The sequence below is a fragment of the Pelodiscus sinensis genome, chromosome 4, assembly GCF_049634645.1.
Source record: "Pelodiscus sinensis isolate JC-2024 chromosome 4, ASM4963464v1, whole genome shotgun sequence".
Lineage (NCBI taxonomy): Eukaryota > Metazoa > Chordata > Testudines > Trionychidae > Pelodiscus > Pelodiscus sinensis.
The window spans coordinates 106846913-106861171 of NC_134714.1; the positions used below are offsets into that span (position 1 = coordinate 106846913).

General features: G+C 45.0%; 1 protein-coding gene across 6 annotated transcripts in view; it reads left to right on the forward strand.

Annotated features, from left to right (window-relative positions):
• Positions 1–2121: 2121 nt before the first annotated feature.
• The window catches only part of LOC102452825 (nuclear receptor-interacting protein 3), a 115197-nt gene continuing 103059 nt past the window's right edge, over positions 2122–14259 (forward strand). For all 6 annotated transcript variants that reach the window (XR_012903631.1, XR_012903632.1, XM_075927971.1 and 3 more), the window contains exons 1-7: positions 2122–2137; positions 6396–6518; positions 7014–7130; positions 7352–7529; positions 10720–10806; positions 11557–11661; positions 13827–13982. Coding sequence is in view for 4 of the 6 variants with exons in the window: in XM_075927971.1 (XP_075784086.1) it covers positions 7457–7529; positions 10720–10806; positions 11557–11661; positions 13827–13982 (421 nt within the window). In the remaining 2 variants the exon portion in view is untranslated. The remainder of the gene's footprint in view (positions 2138–6395; positions 6519–7013; positions 7131–7351; positions 7530–10719; positions 10807–11556; positions 11662–13826; positions 13983–14259) is intronic.

A 14259-nucleotide genomic window follows, 5' to 3' on the forward strand; every position in this document is an offset into this window, starting at 1 on the left:
CGCTCAAGGTCATTCTTGGCCGTATCGTTAGTTGCCATGTGGAGAAGCAGGAAGGGGTAGCGATCTAAAGGTTTGATCAGTTTGGTAAGCCTCTCAGTCACATCGTGAATGCGAGCTCCCGGTAAGCAGCACACCTCTCAAGATTCCAGGTCCGGATGGCACATGGATGGCTCAGTCCCTCTTAGCCGGGAGTCCTCAACCACCACCACCACCCGTCGTTTTCTTTTGGACTATGCATCCCGTGCCTTCCAGTAGATGGTGTTCCCTTCCGGTTTCTTCCTTGTGAGGTCCCTTCCAAAGCATTCAGCACTGCAGAGTCTGTGGAGAGAGCCTGAAAGCGATTACTTACCTCTATAGCATTGGGGGATTTCCATGCTGGCCTTTTCCCCCTTCTAGAAGTTACATGCTGCCAATTCTCTTCCTGGTCCCATACTGCCCTCTCTGGCTCCTCTGCCTGCTGTGTTTGAAAGATTAAACACTGCCTTCTATCGAGGAAGTCTTCATCCTCTCTGCTCAAGCGTAGGGTCGACATTTGGGCCTCCAGTCCTCTAATTTTCTCTTCCAAAATGGCGACAAGCTTGCACTTTGTGCAGATGAAATCCGTTCTTTCTTCCGGGAGGAAGACAAACATGGCACACGCTGTGCAGGTAACAACAACAGACCAATCACCATCTATCACTGCTGTCCTGGAGAAGGGATTTAAAAAGAAAGGCAAGAGAACTTCACGCCCTTCCCTCTCCCCTTTCAAATTCCCTCTCTAAACTCCCTGTTAGCAAGCTCCTTGGTCTCTTGCCCACTGCCTTATAAAGCCCTGGAGTGCCTGAAAGTTCCTCCCCTACCAAGGCTCAGCCAATCAGCAGAGGGTTCTAGAATTCAAACTTTAATTAGAAGCCAACAGTTTCCACCTGCCAATCACAGCACACACTCCATGTAGGGGAGGGGGAGGGCAAAGGGGAAGTGGGAAAAAAAAGCCTCACTCTCAAACACGGGGAAAAACAAACAAAAACAAAAACAAAAAAAGAATATACACCAACCCTCACTCACAAACACAAGCTCAGCACACAGCAAGAAAGCCCCAAACACAACACCCACTTCCCTCAAGAGTCCTGTATCTGCTTCTCCTTTACCTGGAGAACTCCCTCTCTAAAATTCCTGTTAGCGCTCACCTGTTCGCAAGTCTTGAAGTAGTTCATGTCTGATACTTTTTTGGCTTTGTCAGTCTGTTTTTTCACTTCTTCAGGTGGGTATTTCAGTTTTAGGAATGCTCTATATCAGTGTTTCTTTAACTTTTTAAGACTAAGGAACACCAAACAATTTTTTTTATGGGGAACACTGTGGATTTTTTTTGTTGAGGGGGGGGAAAAAAAAGGCTGGAGAGAAGTTATTGAGGAAAAAAAAAAGTTCACCAGCCCCTTTAGGGGCGGCCATTTTGAACTCTTTTGTTCTCTGCGGCACACCTCCAACTGTGCCACGGAACACAGTTTAAGAAACACTGCTCTATATAGATCCTGTAGGTGTTTGTCTCTGTCTGTAAAATCAGAGCAAATCCAGTTGTATCTTAGGGCTTGGCTGTATACAATAGTTTGAGAAATGTGTCTTGGATGGAAGCTGGAGGCATGCATAGTTGAGGTAAACATTTGGCTTCTCAGTTTTGCCAAATGCAGAAGGAAATGGAAAGTTACTTTGAAAATATTTTTCCTACTGACTCTGCATTGCCGTGCCTGGAAGCATTTTTTTCCTGCCAACAGTCTTTTGCAGGGAAGAGAACCTTGCAGCAATTTATTTTAAACATTGATATTAGGAATATAACCTCTGTTTACTCACTTGCCAAGAAATATCTTACTTGGCAAACTAACTGCTCTCTTAAAAGTTGTTACTTCAATGTGTTACAGACTAATAGCTTTAAAAAAATTTGTTTAGGTCATATAAATCTGTGTCTCTCTGTATTCAATTTTGCTAGCTCATAAATGCTTCCTAGACCATGCTAAGAGATACTAATGTAGCTTTTTACAAATTACAGATATTGATGAATGTTCATTTGAAAGGACATGTGACCATACGTGCATCAATCATCCAGGTTCTTTTGAGTGTAGTTGTAACAAAGGATACATCCTTTATAGCTTCACATGTTGTGGAGGTGAGTATAAAGAGATGCTAGTGTATATGTTTGTCAGAAGGCTAGAACAATGCTCATTAATGTCAAAGGGTCCCAGGTGGCTAGGAGCCAGGCTGTATAGCAGATTTACCCATTGTCTTTCCAGGCAGTTTTTCCAAAGGGAAGACAGTTCAAAAATGAAATTCAATCCTCTATCCTTGGCTATGTCTTTTTGTTTAAATGGTTTCTCTCCCTCCATCTATGGATGGGAAAGCAACAGGGATCATTAAAACAGATGCATTCCACATGTAGAAATGAAGGTTACATTCAACAGTGTTTCCACATGAAAAAACTCCCATTGATTTCAAGTGAAGCTCTGAACGTTAATTGCACATACAAGACAGGGCTTCAGATGAATTATGTTAGCTATGTTGTAGGCTGTCTTTAGAATACATGCCTATTACTGACAAGCCTAAAGGCCAGATCCTCATCTGATCTAAACTGGCGTAGCTCCACTATAGTCATAGAATTACACTGGTTGATACCAGCTAAGAATTTGGCCCTACAGTGTTTACTTCTGATTCACAAGGAAACCTGCAGTGAAAGAGACCAGTATGTTGATATGAACCTTGGTTTAATGTCTGAGGCAAGTGGAAACTTGCAGAATGTTCTTAAAAGTAGCCTGAATTATTTGACACTAAATGAAAACAAAACTGTGTTCATGTGAAATGTATTGAATACAATCCACTTATAGGCATATATGACTGCGAGGCAGACTGGGCAGGCTTAACCTTGAGGACCATGATGCATGTTCACAATTCTCTTTTGCATCATATTGGCTGTTTCTAACCATGGGGATGAATTTAGGCAGGGATTCTCAGGCGAGCCTAAGGACGATAGTTAGATACTCCACACCCATTTCAATGAGAGTTGGGCATCTAACTCCCAAGATCTCCTTTGAAAAGCCCAGCATCATTGATAATTAATTTGAGGGGCTAATTACAGTTGGCTTGAGCTTTGTCTGATGAAGACAGATAATGTTCAGACTTCCTCACACAGTATTGCTATTCCCTCCTCTTCTCCATGCCCTTCAACCTGCTACATCTCTGCCATTTCAGTCCTGGAACTTACTTAGGCAGAGACAGACGATCAGTTTTGTAGTGATCTTGCAATGTGGACAAACAGGAACAAGTTAACTTCCCTTTTGTACTTAATCCAGTCTTATGTGAACTTTCTTCTGACAACACTGGGCCTGATTCTGTCACCCTTGTTCACACTAAGAACTCACCCAAAAGGGGTAACAATATGCTAGAGAGTATTGCTCCCATGTACTCTTTAACAGCAAGATAAAATGCATTGCAACGTATTTATGCACCTAAACATTTAAGACAAATGATCACTGTGAATCCTGTATCCCTGTGGTCACCAACAGGTTGATCGCAATCGACCCTCGACCAGTCGATCATGAGGCGTCCTGCCTGGCCCCCTCATTTCCCCCCCCCACCCCCAAGAAGCCCCACTACCTACCTCAAGTGAAAATGGAGGTAGTGTCGGCTTCCCGGGGATGGACAGAAGTGCCACAGCTTAGCGCCACTTCCGGTGATTCCGGAAATGCGCTAGTTGCTCTGCTGGGCGTACTGCGGGAGGGAGCATTGGCTCCAGAGGAGGAGCACAGTGACTTCCCTGCACCGCACAGGAGGGGTGAGTCAGCCCTGGGGCAGGCGCACATGGGGCTTCCCTGCGCGGAGTGGGCGGGTGTGAGTAGGGCCCAGAGAAGGCACGTGCTGGCTTCCCAGGGAGGGGGGCGGGGGGAGAGGAGAATCCTGGGAGGAGGCAGATGCAGGGGATTCTGCCTCCACTGCCCCCCTGTCCCCACTGCCCTATTCCCACTCCCCACTCCCCTGTCCCCAGATACAGAACTGTCCCCATTACTATCCCCACTCCCCTGTCCCCAGCTACAGAACTCTGTCCCCATTCCCATCCCCACTCTCTGAACTCTGTCCTCATTCCCCTGTCCCGAGCCACAGAACTTTGTCCTCACAGGCACCCTGCTCCCTGCCAAAGCACCCACTAGCACCCTTCCCCAGTACTATGTCCCCTGTTCCCACCAACACAGTTGGGGGCCATGTCAGCCGATGGTCAGGGCAGTCAGTGGTGTGTGTGTTATACACCCGAGACTTCAACTGCTGAGACCGGGGTCCCTTATGACTGGCTGAAGTTCTTTTAAATTGTGCTTGGTTCTGTTACAGCAACTGAGGGAGTCAGGTTAAAGCTTAAACAGTTACTATTTTATTGTCACAGGGTAAACTTAGCTGTTATCTGTAACACAGTAGTAACATTTAACACAGCCACTACAAAGGACGGGACAGAAATTACACTCATAAGTCACTTACAGGTACCATGAAACCCTTTTGGTTCTCTGAGCTCTTATTAAATGCATGCAAAATAGACACCTCACAGGTATATATTCTCACCCCTGCGTTCCAGACTTGGCGTGGCCAGCATCTTTCTCTCAATCCCTTGGGAAGAAGTAGGGCGAGGTTGGGCGTCCCACAGACCTCGGGAGACAATCAATACCTGCCAGCAGGTATAGATGATTGGAGCTCGAATGGGGTGGGCTACTAACCCCTCTTTATACCTCTTGGGTCACGTAGACTTCTTCCTGGTCTCAAGTGGCCAATTAGGAAAAATGGCTTTGAATGCCAGGTTTCCCAGGAAGAGTGCAAAGCATAATTCACACCTGGGAAAATGCAGACAATCGGCACCTCTGGTATGTGATGGGCGAAGATTCCTCTCCTGGAACAGTGCAGGCGTGTCAATTATTGGTACTAGCCATCAGGGCGGCGGGAGGCCCCGGGTCATCAGCAAGCCCATTTACTGTCTGGTTTCTGTTTATGGTAGAGTCAGGGACAGGCAGCACACCTGTGTTCCCAGGGCATCAAAGGCTGACTGCCTTTCTCTTGCTCTCTTGGGGGGAGGGGGGACGGAAACCAAGATGGGGTTCATATCTGGCTACAGGCCACATTAGTGAAGCTTGGGGGGGTAGGAGGGGATGGAGGAGGGTTTTTTTGCATCTCACTTGTGTGGCCCCAACTGACTTTTCTTGGGTCAGTGACCCCTGACTCAAGACAGGTTCCCTGCCCTTCTCAGAAATAAAGACAATGCAGAAATTTTTTTTGACACAATATTTTATTTAAAAATGAAGCCTGGCCAAAACCCCCCAAATTGGGGCCAAGCGCCCATCTGGCCACAGCATCATAACACTCCAGCACTCCCCTTTTCCCCAGAACCTACATCTGAGCCTATCATACACTGGAATCCCCTGCCCTGAGCCCCTCACATACCCCAACCCAAATATCTGAACCCTCACATCCAGAAGTCTGTGGCTTGCTTAATACCCTAACCCTACATCTGACCCCAACACTGCCCAGCCTAGCGCCCTCTCTCCGAGTCAGTGTCCCCTTATCCACCTTCTCCTGCATCCAGATTTCCTTCCAGAGCTTGTAACTCTCACCCCTTTCCACATCCAAATCCCTCATTCTCACCCCAGAGCCTAAACATCCTGTCTCAACCCAGCAAGGTTACGGCTAGACTGCAGGAGTTTTTCAGGATTCCGGAGATATCCCAGAAAAACTCTTCTGCATCCAGGGATGCATTTGTTCTTCCACTTCTTTTAGTGGAAGAGCAAACATGATCTTTCGGTCACCTCTATATTCCTCTTTCCACAAGGAATAAGGGGGCTTCCAAAAGAAGGGTTTTTTCTGACATTTGGTCCAGTCTAGACAGGCCAAATGTTGGAAAAACCTCTTCCTACAGAAGAATTGGGGAAAAAAGCACCAGTATAAGGGTTGGGGATAGCAAGTGAAGGAGAGGAGGAGAATAGAGAGGGCTGAGCTTCAAGGAAGGGGTCAGGCAGTAGATCTTGGCTTGTTCTGTCATTTAAAAAGTGACCTTGGGTATGAAAAGGTTGGAGATAACTGCTGTATCCCATCATCTGATTTTTGTTCCAAACTTAATAAATAGCTACCAATAATGCTCTGTGAACTTCTGAAGCACATTGTTGAGGCTGGAATTTTGGCGATATATTTAACACACAGCTAAACCATCTTGATCAGCTAAAGGACAGCAGGAAATGCAGAAGCATATCAGGTCAGATTTTCAGAAGCTTCCCATAGAACCAGATCAAAATCACACAGTTCAGTGTTTCTATGCAGAGTTTTATTTGTGTGAATTCAGTGCTGAGTGAAAATGATGCTTCATTAATATTAATATTAAAAGGCCTTTTCACCCTCCTCTTTAGATATTAATGAATGTAGCATCAACAATGGAGGCTGCCAGCAGATCTGTGTGAACACACTGGGAGGTTATGAATGCCAGTGTCTTTCCAGCCACAAATTACACTGGAATAAAAAAGACTGTATTGGTAAGGTACATAGAAGACGTTTTTGTACTTTGGGTGTGCTTGAAGGCTACGCAGCTCAAGGCAGTGCTGAAAATCTTGATCAATCCCGCAAAGAGACACAGATCACAATTTCCTTCTTTAGCTTTCTGCCTTAGCTTTTAGTTAGCCATCATGGCCGTTGTTGAAACAGATGAAAAACAGGAGATACTTTGAGGGGCTTTGCTTGGTGCTTTCTTTTCCATGCTTTTATATAGGCTTATTCTTCCATTCACTATTGTGTTTGCCTGCATGCAAAAATATTCTGGGATAGTTTTACTTGAAAGGAAATGATGTATGGTATGTGATCTATGCGTGACTATTTTCTTTCCTTCCAATTCTCTCTGTACAGAACCATTAGTTGCATGTACAGAGTTTGGTACCAGTTATGTGGCAGATGTAGCTGAAGGTTTGTGTGTGTCTACATTGAATGCAGATGTTTTACTTCTTCCATGAGTGTTTGTGTTTTATTTTGTTTAGAGAAAGAGGGGCGGCTGCCTGGTACTATATCACCCTAAGTTTTGCTTTCCTGCATTAAGAATGGTGGGAGTGATAGGTGCATCTTAAACTGTCCCTCTGAGGTCCATTTGATTTCTGGTAAGTCAAATAGAACAAAACAAATATAACACAAGGCCATTAGAGAAAGAATTTAGGAATAAGAATGCATATTCTTCTGGAAGTCTATAATGAGTAATGGAACAAAAGAAACCTTTTTCTCTTCTTTATATCTCTGCCAAAGCACTAGAAATCCCCTTTATAATGTCTTTATAATGACTCTACCCTCAGATCTCCCAGATCATAACAGTTGTCTTCTCCAGTGAACAGGATCTGATAGAAATCCTAGTGTTGTCCATGCCATTCCACAGCTGGCCAAGATTGTTCAGTGATGTGAGGCACTGTCTGTGAATGAACATGCTGGCTGCATGCTACTCCCAGCCTTTGTGTCCCAGGGAGCAGGAAAACAGGACTGGCCTTTAGTTACAGGACCAAGTAAGGGTATGTCTACACTACAAAGTTAATTTGAACTAAGAGACGTTAGTTCAAATTAACTTTGATAGGCGCTACACTTGCAAACCGCTAGTTCGAACTTAATTCGAACTAGGTAAACCTCATTCTGCGAGGACTAACGCCTAGTTCGAATTAACTAGTTCGAATTAAGGGCTGTGTAGCCACTTAATTCGAACTAGTGGGAGGCTAGCCCTCCACAGCTTTCCCTGGTGGCCACTCTGGGCACCACCAGGGAAACTCGTCTGCCCCCCTCCCGGCCCTGGAGCCGTTCAAGGGGCACAGGCTGGCTACGGTGCCCGTGCCAGGTGCAAGCCTGCCAGCACCCAGCCAGCAGACCCTGCACCTGGCACGGCTCGAGCCGGCCACCCGCTGCCACCCAGCCCTCCGCCTCTTCCCGGGACCAGGCTGGCGGCTCCCGGGAGCCTGCCCAGGTCCGCAAGAGGCGGGCGCTCGCCTGGTGTAGTGCAGACATCGTGGACCTCATCCACGACCTCCGCACTAGGCACAGGAAAGTGGCCGTCTAGGGCAGGATAGCTGCCAGCCTGGCCACCCAGGAGCAGGTTTGCATGAAAATCAAGGTGGTCCAGTGAGACCCCCCGACCCTGAGCCCTGAGCTTACAATGGCCGTTCTGGGTCAGACCACAGGTCCATCTAGCCCAGTAGCCTGTCTGCCAACAGCGGCCAACACTAGGGACCCTGGAGGGGATGGACCGAAGACAGTGACCAAGCCATTTGTCTCGTGCCATCCCTCTCCAGCCTTCCACAAACAGAGGCCAGGGACACCATTTCTACCCCCTGGCTAATACCACTCCATGGACCCAATCTCCATGACTTTAATCTCACTTCTCTTTAAACTCTGTTCTAGTTCTAGCCTTCACAGCCTCCTGCAGCAAGGAGTTCCACAGGTTGACTATTTACTTTGTGAAGAAGAACTTTCTGTTATTAGTTTGAAGCCTGCTACCCATTCATTTCATTTGGTGTCCTCTAGTCCTTCCATAATGGGAACTAATGAAGAACTTTTCTTTATGCACCCTCTCCACACCACTCATGCTTTTATAGACCTCTATCCTATCCCCCCTCCATCTCCTCTTTTCTAAGCTGAAAAGTCCCCGTCTCTTTAGCCTCTCTTCATATGGGACCTGTTACAAACCCCTGATCATTTTAGTTGCCCTCCCCTCTCCCACCCTCTCTCTTCCCCTCTCCCACCTCCTTTTCCCAGTCTCCCGAGTTTTGTTCAATAAAGAGAGTTTCTATTTTTGACCACACATGTCCTTTATTTTGTACATCAGGAAGGGGGGCTAGGGAGGGGTAAGTGGAAGGAGGTGAGGGAGGAATGGGGTACGAGCCCTCGATGGGGAGGACTGGGCTGGCTCTGCGGGCTCCTCGGGGTGGAAGCTCTCCTGAAGCCCCTTGATTGACCCCCTTCCCCCCCCCCCGATGGCAGCCTGCGGCAAGTGCAGCCGGGCTGATGGCCGAGTGCTGTGATGTGCCGAGTGTGGGTACTCCGGGAAATCCAAGCCAGGACTGCTTTGCAAGTGGGGAACCCCTGAGAACTGTCTGTCTGTCCGGGGTGGGGGTCGGGTCCCTTTAATTTAATTTAATTTAATTTAATTTAATTTAATTTAATTTAAAAAACAGCCCTCGGCTAGCCTGAGACAGCAGCTCCATACTCTAAGTCCTAATCTGATGCCCTGCCGGCACTGCTTCTGGCCATCCTTAACCTCAGTTCAGGGTCCACTCAGTGTGGACATGCTAGTTCGAATTAGCAAAACGCTAATTCGAACTAGTTTTTAAGTCTAGATGCGCTAATTCGAATTAGCTTAGTTCGAATTAACTAATTCGAACTAAGTTAGTTCGAATTAGTGCTGTAGTGTCGACATACCCTAAGAGACAAGAGGGAAAAGCCATATTTATACCTGACCTCTTTTCTAATTAATTACTTAGAAAGATGCAGGTAATTACCCAAACTCTAACTTTGGAAATTACATAAGTGTTCCCTTTAAAGGCAATAAAGAGCAGCAAATTACTACTGTCTTAATACCTGGGAAAATAATGAGGAGTCCTATGGCACCTTATGCAATATGATGGAGACTAATTTGGCAACAGCTACTCAAGAGACAGATCTTGGAGTCATTGTGGCTAGTTCTCTGAAAACATCCACTAAGTGTGCAGTGGCAGTCAAAGAAGCAAACAGAATGTTTAGGAGTCATTAAAAAGGACAGAGAATAAGACAGAAAATATCTTTTTGCCTCTATATAAAACCATGGTACACTCACATCCTGAATACTATGTATAGATGTGGTTGCATCTCAAAAAAGATATCTTGGCGTTGGAAAAGGTTCAGAAAAGGGCAACAAAAATTATTAGGGGTTTGGAATGTATCTCATGTGAAGAGAGATTAAAAAGTCTTGGACTTTTCAGCTTAGAAAAGAGGAGACTAAGGGGGGATATGATAAATATCTATAAAATCATGACTGGTGTGGAAAAAGTGAATAAGGAAAAGTTATTTACTTCTTCCCACAATATAAGAACTAGGGGTCACCAAATGAAATTAATATGCAGCAGGTTTAAAACAAACAAAAGGAAGTTTTCCTTCACTCAGCGCACAGTCAACTTGTAGAACTCCTTGCCGAAGGATGTGGTGAAGGCTAGAACTTCTACAGAGTTCAGAAAAGAGCTGGATAGATTAATGGAGGTTAGGTCCATCAGTGGCTATTAGCCAGGATGGGTAGGAACAGTGTCCCTAGCCTCTGTTTCTCTGGAGGTAGGTGACAGGGGAGGGATCACGTGAGGATTACCTGTTGTGATCCCTCCCTCTGGAGCTTCTGGTATTGGCCACTGTCAGCAGACAGGACACTGGGCTAGATGGACCTTTGGTCTGACCCAGTATGGCCATTCTTATGAGGATTATTTTACAGATTTATTGGGGCATTGGGACAGGTGGTAGTTTGCCCTCTGGCAAACTATCTTGGATAGACCTAGCGGCCTGCTGCGAGGCAAGCTACTGCCTGTCCCAATGCTCTGATAATTCTGTTAGTCTCTAAGATGCCACAGGACTCCCCATTTTGTTTGCAGACTAACACAGTTCCCCCTCTGAGACTTAAGACCTATGGATGTCTGCAGACTGTGTGTAGTCTGCATCTTGCCTTTAATGTCTGCATGTGTAATCTGTCTGCAGGAATGCGAGACGCCTACACTCTTACCTGTGGCAGCCCTTCTCAGCCTAAGAAGAAACAGCAGAATATGAGTGAATCTACTTACCTGGGTAATTACTCGATTTACATGCTGCATGACTTGTCTCACCTCTTTTAGTAGGGCAGACTAACGAAGGGGTATATTGTTCACGTTTTGTGGTTTCCTCTCCCTCAGTTTATAACCTTCATTTTTTCTCCCTGTTCTCTACCAAAGCGTGTACTATGTATGTACTGTGACCCCCCTCAAAGTCTGTGTGCTGCTTCACCAGCATCTCTGCATTTCTGAGCCCTGAAAATGTGAATACAGAAAAGGATCATTAGGTAATTTGAAGTGCAGGGCTCAGGATTTAGGTGCCTCTCTTCAAGCACCCAGACTGAAATATTATGGTTATCTGTAATATATACAGCTTGTTTAGTTGGGTAGTAACACTTATAAAGCATTTGGGGGCTAAGTGGATGATATAGGCTATTCTAGATAGATGAATGTAGGGAGACAGCTCCTCAGCTAATGTTAATTGACTGATCTCCTTTGTGTTCAGTGAAGCTCATGCCCTATGATCATTATTGTTCCTTGGGTGTTAAATAAAATATATCACAGTTTGTTATTCCAGTTGTTGTTCTGAACTAACTTACCAGCAAAATAAAACTGATGTCTCCTAGGACCTTCCAATGATGCCAGCTCTGCACAAAACATGTGCAGCATTTTAGTGATGGAAAATTGTACAGGTTATAATGTCATGTTAGTGACCTGCTTGACCTCCCCTTAGTATTTCTAGTCCTTTCCCCTTTTGAAAGTAACACATCCTTGTTTCTCTCTGAAGATACCTCAACCCTCAAGGCAAGTGTAATCGTTAAGTTTAATGAAGGAAAATGTAGTTTGAAAAAGACTGAGATGCTTCAAGAAGATCTGCAATGGATAATACCAGGTGAGGTTATATAGATGAATGTAAGCAGGTTTAAGTTCAGGGATTCTGAATGTTCAGGGGTTCCGAAACGTTTTCATGGCATGGGCTACCTCTTAATAGTCAGAAGAACTTTGCAGACTATCTCTCCTCACCTTTGTGATCCTATGAAACGTATCACTTCCCAGTCATCATCTTTTTGGATGACCCAGCTTCTTGGCAATACTTGCAGCAATTGTATGGAGAAGCCATACTAGTGAAGTATTTCTGTATTTTTTTAAAATCATCTTTAATGTGTTGTGTGTGTGTGGAGTAAAATTACTCATAATGCCTCCTTTTGATAACCCTCCTTATTTGCTCTCCTTATCCCTTGTTCAATTCCTATCTCCCAGTGCATATGCTACTCTGCCCCTTGATCCCTTTCTCTCCTGCTTCTCTAAACAGACACATCTCCTGCCTTCTCTGTCTCCTCCGTCCTGCGATCATACTGTCTCACTGGTGCCATTTTGAAGAAGCTCCTGGCTTTTCTCCTGCTGATGACTGGGGTCTCCAAATTTGGCTCCTGGTTCTCTTTTCCTCCACTTATTTAACAGTAGGGCCTAATGGATACAAGGTTGGCTCCTACTTGTTTCCAGCTTCTTTCTGCTGGAAAGATGAGCCTGGAAACCTGTAAAAGCAGCTGGAAATGAAGTCTGCTCACAGGACCCTGTTTGAGATGAGCCTGAATGTCTACTGTATATTTGAGAGAGTTTGTCTGTCTGTGTGTTCTAGAGCTCCTCCACAGTAAGAGCCATGACCACCAATGCGATATACAGCTTCCTCTTGTCATAACTTAAAGCAAGGTCAGGGTCTGGTTGTGTCAGAAAAAAGGGATGTGCCTAGAATGGGATGGCTTCTGATAAAGCCAAACAGAAAAGAGATAGAATCAGCAGGCAGGTGAAAGGGGCTGGAATTGTCCCAGCCCTGAACCTCTCAGCCATCCTTTGGGGGAGGTGGTGTGTGTGTGGGGGGGGGAGGAGTGGAGTGAAACCCGCCCCCCCATTTGTACAGGAATGTTGCTGGCTGTTCCCCTTTGTCAGAGAGCAGAGGGAAAGTGCACAGTTGCAGCATTCTTCGCTCTGGCAGGGGTGGTGCAGAAGACAGATGAATCTGAATCTGCCTTAGCTGGGGAACATGCACCCCTCCTCTGGCTGTGCCCACTGGAGCTGCAGCAGCCATGAAGACTCTTTTACTCTGGCCCCAAGCTGCTGCTGTGAAGGAGATCTGGGCTGGTCTTCTCCCCAGGACAGCCTGCATATGAACCCTTCTTCCCCATCCCAGAGCAATGATTTAAATGAAGCATGGACATTTTCATTTTATTTTCTCAACCCCATCCCCCACCCCCAAATTTAATTGAGTAAGGATCCAAGCAATGCCGAGTAAATCTCCTAGTTCTTTATAAATCACAGAAGATGTCCTTGCAGAATGAGGACTTGGCATGTGGACACATCATGGCCAATCTTTTACTTTATTGAACATGAAGAACCAAATAAATCAACATGTCAGTTTGTTTGGCTTTGAAAGAATAGGTGTGATCATTGGTACGAGACACTTAGCAAGAGCACATATTTATCCCAGAATCAAAACGTGCTCAGGATGTTTTCTTAAATTTAATTTGTTTCCTTAGGGAAACCTTAAACAATAATTTCCATAAGTCCTGTGCATACTGGGACCAGGTCCAGTTGTGTGGAAACACTGTGGTGAGCTATCATGGTTTTCACACATTCTCAGACTAGAGCAGGCTAGGGATTTCCCCTTGAAAACTGAACTAAAGTTTAACACATTCTGCACAGGGAATAGCATGGTTCTAATATATTTACACAGGCCAAAGAAGACACATTAGGGCCCTGCTAGCAGCAGTCATGCCTGGCAGCTTTAGCAAGGTTATAATTTCAGTGTAGACAGTACCTTACATACAGTGAAGCCAAATGTTTGGCTGATATAAATTTCTATTGGTCCACTGAAGTCACTCAATCTACAGCGAAGTCCCTTAGCTAAGGATTCAGTCCAGTTGCTTGTAGTTTATTAGCATCTGGAATTAATCATTTAGTCCATTAGCAGTCTTCATAACAAAATATTTACTGAGCTGTAGTGAATGTCCAATAACATCTTTAGCCAAGTTTTTGCTTTCTTTACTTTTGTTCATACAGATAATCATAACTCAGTAATGGAGAGCTTCTGCTATGTAAACCTAAAGTGCAGCTCTGGCAAGAAAGATTTTGGAGCCTTCGGCAAACCTACAACAGCTAAAGAAATGTTTATCACAGTGGACTTGAAGCTTGAAACAAACCAAAAGGAGATGACAGGTTGGTTGGAAAACAATCCAAGATGCAATGGAAAGCTTCTTGCAGTTTGATCCTTAATTTCTTTCTTTCATTTTCATCTTTATGCAAAAAATAATAATGAAAAAGTATCTCCTGTTTTTGAAGCTTCATTTTATTGATTTGGAAAATATAATATATATGCTTGCTTCCCAGGATCAGAAAACTACAGTCATTAAAAATTGTCCATTTCATTTTTTTTCCTGGCCTGCTGGTGAAAGATTTCATGCCTGCTTCACACAGTTTGCATTCTCAGTTTGCG